Here is a 6,102-nt window from a genome sequence, read left to right as displayed (position 1 = left end):
TGTCTCTAGCTGCATTTGTAGCAGAAGATGGCCTAGTCGGCCATCACAGGGAAGAGAGGCCCCTTGGTATTGCAAACTTTATATGCCCCAGTACAGGCCAATGCCAGGGCCAAGAAGTGGGAGTGGGTGGGTAGGGGAGGAGGGCTGAGGGAGGGTATAGGGAACTTTCGGGATAGCATTCGAAATGTATATAAAGAAAATATCTAATTAAAAAAAACTTTGAAAAATGACATATCTCAAAGTTTTTTGTTCATTTTTAGAAAGAAAATAATGTGGGAAAATATATTAACTGCTTTCCTGGTGGGTGGTAGCAAAATCGTTTTAAATTGGCGCCAGGTAGTTTAGAAGTGTGAACCAGATGCTTGTTCTGTTCTTTCCACCTAAACCTTTACCAGCTTGGGGACCAGTAGGGTGTGTCAGTGTCAAGATGACAGGTTGTCTGCTTTGATGACCCAAGTCAGTTTTAACTTCCATATTTATAGTCAGTCATATGCTTGAAAATTAATAATAGGTCGTTTTTAGAACTGAGGAGTATTTCAGTACACATTTTACTTTATAATTGGTTAATTAAAAATTAAGGGGCTTTTTTTTCCCCTCCAAGATGGGGTTTCACTGTGTAGTCCTGGCTGTCTTGGAACTGGCTCTGTAGACCAGGCTGGCCTTAAATTCAGAGATTCACCCATCTCTGCCTCTCTAGTACTGGGATCAAAGATGCATGCCATTACCACCCAGCAAGTCAAATCGAACCCAGGACTTACACATACCAAGCAAATGGTCTCTCTCCCAGTGAGCTTTATCCCCAGCATTTTTTTTTAAACTTTAAAAATATTTGAGACTGGGTTTTGTTAAGGTGCCTAGGCTGTCCTTGAATTTGCTCTGCCTAGGCAGGCTTGAACTGTTTTCCTCCTGCCTCAGCCTCCCAGTTCAACTTGCATCAACATGTCTCACTTCTCATTTTTCTATCCTATTTGTGTTTCATAACTGAAACCTGTTTCTTGCCAGGCGGTGGTGGCACATGCCTTTAATCCCAGCACTTGGGAGGCAGAGGCAGGTGGATTTCTGAGTTCGAGGCCAGCCTGGTCTACAAAGTGAGTTCCAGGACAGCCAGGGCTATACAGAGAAATCCTGTCTCGAAAAAAACAAAAAAACCCAACAACAACAACAAAAACCTGTTTTTTGTAGTTTTTAATACCTTTTAAAAATAATATACATAAATCCTTTTAAAGTCTTAAAATTAATATGTGGGTACTTATCTTATATTTAGGACTTTATGAAAATGGAAAATTATGAGGCATGTGTAGGTTTTGATGTCTGTGAGATACCCCTCTCCGCTGTTGCTCAGAAGATTATGTCTGCTATGCGTTCAGGTGATTTCATGGATTCTAGGAATGAGAGAGAGAGTACAAAGAGTAAGTAATTTTATGGGCCTTCCTTTTATTGTCTTGAATGTTAATTATTTTAAAGACTAAGACTTAAGTGAAATGGATATAAAATTATGCCATAGAACTTTATATTTTGTAGGGATTTTTGTTGCCTAAAAAGGAAGTAGTTTCCAATATGCTCCCTCCCTGCCTTCCCATTCATTGTGACCAAATTGCTTACTGAATTTGAAGTCCTTTAATCCCATTGTTTTAAAACAACACACTCTTCCTTGTTTCAGGTATTCTAGAATATTCAAAGAAGATGAGATCTTTTATAATGCCTCTTGCTTGACTGTCAGATTACTGAATTTGTACATAATAGTTGCTGTTGTATGTGGTCATAAGAGAAGTGTTTCTGTTATTGTACTGCCATAAAATGTATAAACTCTGGGTATCAGAGAAGAATGGCTTTGTCTGTATGGGTTTATGACGTGTGCTATAATAGTAAAAAGCTGTGGCATATATTCTTAGGTTCAGGTATAGCTGAAAGGTTTGTAACAAGTAGTTTTTTGGTTTTTTAATCAGCAAAACCAGTAATTTGTGGCTTCTTTTCATACAAAATAAGTTATAAGTGATACTGTTAGGATATTGAGATGAAATCATTCAGAAGATTACCAAGTATTGGCACAAATGCTAACAAATAAACACATTTTCTCAGTTAAGAGACAATAGTACTTGGGGCTGGAGAGATGACTCAGTGAAAAAGAGGCATCAGACTTGAGCAGCTCAGTTTGAATCCCTTGTGTTCAGATGGAAAAGCCAGCTGTGTGTCTGTAACCTCAGTATTTGAGGTAGAGGCGGGTGGGTGGAGGGAGTTTCCTGGCCAGCCAGCCTAAGTGAAAATTACTGCCTACATTGCTAGAATCTCAGTTTTTCTCAAAATATTCTTGTCCAAAGGTCACCAATACCTGACTTACTACAACTTTTATAATGAAAGGCATTTTGTATTGCTTCACAGACCTCTTTGTCAGAGATTACTTATCTATTTGTAGGGGTCCAGACTTCCTGTCTGAGGTTCACAGGTCTGTTCATGGCTCAATTTCACTGCATCAGGTCCCTGTCAGCAAAGTGGGAACTCAGATAGTAAATGCCCCTTCCAAGGCATGTTTGAAGACAACCAACTTGCTTGTAAGTTGGATTACCAGTTGGAATTCAGGATAATTTCTCTTCAGTCCTGGTCTAAATAACAGTCTCGTGGGTGGTGGTGGTGGTGGTGGTAAAATCATGTGCCAGAATGACCCTGCGCCTGTAAAGGCTTCATGAAGCTGCTTTACCTCCAACTGAGACCTTGTATCTCAGAACATGAAAGAAATACATTTACACTTTGTTCTTTAAGCCATTGTATTAGAAGCTTTTGTGCTTGTAGTCTTTTTTTTTTAATCTTAACTCCCTTTATATTCAGAATTGGGGTTCATCTGCAAACTTTTTGGCATATTATTTAGTAATACTGTTAAAAGATTTGTCAGTTACTGGGATCAAAGGAATTTTTAAGGTTGTTAGCTGACTAGATGCTGTGTTATACTTGAGATTAAGAATTTTTTTTGAAAAAAAAAAGAAATTTTTTTGTCAGTATGTTTGTTTTTATCTTCGTTTTCATATAGAAAACATTCTAGCACACATTTATTAGAACTTTTATTTTTAGTTAGAGTTTAGGGATATATATTATATTAAAAATATTTTATAAACATGAATTCATAAAAGGCTGATTTCCTAAAAAGTATTTGTTAAAATCCATTTAATGTGAAACTCGTCTTTATTCCCAGTATCTTGTAGGAGTATTTTGCAATATCAGGGACAGAATAGAAACAAAATGACAAAATAGACCTATGATGATTGTATTCCTTTTATTCATTTTAATTAAATGAGTAAAAAAGATTTTTTTTTGATACATAAGTACACTGTAGCTGTCTTCAGACATTCCTGAAGAGGGCACCAGATCTCATTACAGGTGGTTGTTAGCCACCATGTGGTTGTGGGATTTGAACTCAGGACCTTCAGAAGAGCAGTCAGTGCTCTTACCCGCTGAGCCATCTCTCCAGCCCAAATAAAAATTTTTATGTGTAAAATTAAGTATGAAATTCTTACTTCAGATCACTCTCATGGCCCTATAAGCCTCTAGATTTTAGTTCCCAAGGTCACTGTTCTCATTCAGGCCTCTGCCTCATGGAGATTTTTATGGTACCCTTCAAGTTTTTTGTTTTCAGTTAACTACCACTTTGGTTGTTTCCTTGTGCCACGGCTTGAGATCATTGTCCTTGTTCTCTGGAAAGTTTGTCCCTAGAAATGTTAGCATGTATTCCTGTGTATCATCTGGTTTCAAACTCCCCTTTATATATTATATTCTGCTATTCTCTATTTTCCATCTTTTTGTGTTGCAGTAAATCTCCAACCCCAATAAGACTGTGCAAAAACCATACAACTCTACTGTAATATTTGTAAGTTGCATGTCTGGATTGGACAGAATTACCACTACACTATTCTGTTCCCCAGCTATTAGATCCCTTGCTACTTGTAGCTTCTTCCCTGCGCTATTTTGCTTGCTACTTGTGACTTCTCCTGGCCATGTGGTTCTGCTCCATTGTCCTTCCACTTCCTCTTTCTCCATCTTTCCTTCCTCCCTTCTTACTCTTCCCCTACTCTCCAAAACCTCCAGCCCCACCATTCCCTTGCATTGGTCAGTCACAGGCTTAAGCCTTTATTTGACTAGGTAAAATGGGAAGAAGGTTCACATGAAATCACCTGAGAACATGATCAAATTCATCAGGGCATCCCTCTTAAGGAAACAGAATTAACATTAGAATACAAATAGCACCAGGGCAATCCACAACATTTTCCCCTTTTTGTCCAATTAAAAGGCTCTTTCAGATATAAATTGAGCACAACCATTACAATTATGCAAATTATAAGGTATAAGATACACTTAACATCCAGTTCATCATCTTTGTCCATTTGGATAAAGTAATCTAACATCTATCCTAGCTTAAGCCACAATTTTATACCTGAATTATGTTCTGGTTTTAGATTGTATTGCCATCGGAAAACCAGCTTCTCAAATCTATATAACTTCTCTCAGTGCCAAACAACTTGTGTTGACTATGAGACTATAAATAGTCTTCAACCCCGTCAGAAATCCAAGAATGACTCAAATATATCTGAAAATATAGGAAACATAAAACATAGCTTTTAAAACTTAACCAATTTGTAGAGTCCACAGACTCTTTGAATAGTCTCTGATTCCTCAAAATGTTGGAGCATCAGTCTTCAGCCTTCTGGTCCAGGATCATCTGACAGACCTTTGCAAAGCAGAATTATTGAGGACTGCTTACCCTGTATTGGCAGAGCTATCAGTCAACTATTCTGCATAGTGTGTTCTTTTCCTGGACAGTATTTTTGTCCATAGATGAACTGAGGCAATTCTTGCCCAGTGGCTATCTTACCACAACTGGAGCAATTCCATTGATGCTCACTTTCTTCTTTGATGATGCTGTCAAGAGCAGACATGTCTCTAGTCAAATGATCTTTAATACTGAAACATCCTTAAATATCATACTCTGTGGACTTCTGACACTTTTGAAGACTGTCTGTGCAAAGTATATCTGAACTGTTAACTATTCTTACTCATTTCAATTTGAGTAAATTAAAAACACCATATTGTAATTGGATCAGAATATAATACAACCATGAGTTTACTATCTGGCCCTTAACTCATGTTACTTAATCATCCTAAACAGTTTGTAATGGAAGTTATTAGAAGGACTGGATTAAGCCTTGTATTGTTAGATGAGTTGCATAAGTACAATACTACCAAAGAATAACCATATTTATTAATTTCAAATTTTGTATCAATATAAGAAATTCACACCAATGAAAACCTTAAATCAGCATCAGTCTATAAATTCCATACCAGTGCAAAGTTATAACTTCAACTTATATTTTTGTTGTTGTTCCATTCAGATTTTAATTATGACTCTGAAAATGTGACACTTTTCTGTCTCCCCTGTACTTATCATTTCCTTTTTGACCTTTTTTTGGTTTGTTTGTTTGAGACCTTTTTGACTTTTCACAGCTCACAATGTTTTAGTGTTGGTTTCCTTTATGAACATGGATGCAGATTTCACAATAAAATACTTGTAAACTGAGTTTTAATACCACATTGAAAACAGTGTACAGCATGGCCAAGTTAGTTTTATTCCAAGGACATAACGATGATTCAAAACAAGCAAATTAGTAAATTAATATAGTACATAAATAGAATCAGGGATAAAAATCATGTGATCATCTCAATAGATACATATATTTGACAAAGGCATTTGACAAAGTTCAGTACCCTTTCATACTGATCCTGAAGCAACTAGGTCTAGAAGGACCATGCCTTAGCATAGTAAGACAGTTAGGATCAGGTGACAGCACTTCGCTCCAAGTTTGACCATCTAAGTTCAATCACCAGGATCTACCTGGTGGACTGTGAGAATTCCTCCTGAAAGTTGTTTCCTGACTATGTGCATGGTATGGCACATTCACACACAAACATAGGTAAGTGTATTTTTAAAATTAAGGATTGTGACAATTACTCCATGGTTAAAGTACTTATACAAATGCGAGGACTAGAATTAAGATTCTAAGAATTCATGTAAATGCTGTGTGTGTGTGTGTGTGTCTGTGTGTCTGTGTGTCTGTGTGT

The 6,102-nt window shown here is 37.0% G+C and overlaps 1 protein-coding gene across 3 annotated transcripts in view; it reads left to right on the top strand.

The window, feature by feature from the left end:
* The first annotated feature begins 1,270 nt into the window (after positions 1-1,270).
* Poln (DNA polymerase nu) overlaps positions 1,271-6,102 on the top strand; it is a 130,599-nt gene continuing 125,767 nt past the window's right edge. For all 3 annotated transcript variants that reach the window (XM_021163099.1, XM_021163100.1, XM_021163098.1), the window contains exon 1: positions 1,271-1,409. In XM_021163099.1, coding sequence (XP_021018758.1) covers positions 1,271-1,409 — 139 coding nt within the window. The remainder of the gene's footprint in view (positions 1,410-6,102) is intronic.

This window comes from Mus caroli, chromosome 5 (genome assembly GCF_900094665.2).
Source record: "Mus caroli chromosome 5, CAROLI_EIJ_v1.1, whole genome shotgun sequence".
In the NCBI taxonomy this organism is placed as follows: domain Eukaryota; kingdom Metazoa; phylum Chordata; class Mammalia; order Rodentia; family Muridae; genus Mus; species Mus caroli.
The sequence above is the reverse complement of the archived record's forward strand: the minus strand, read 5'-3'. Positions and strand labels throughout refer to the sequence as shown.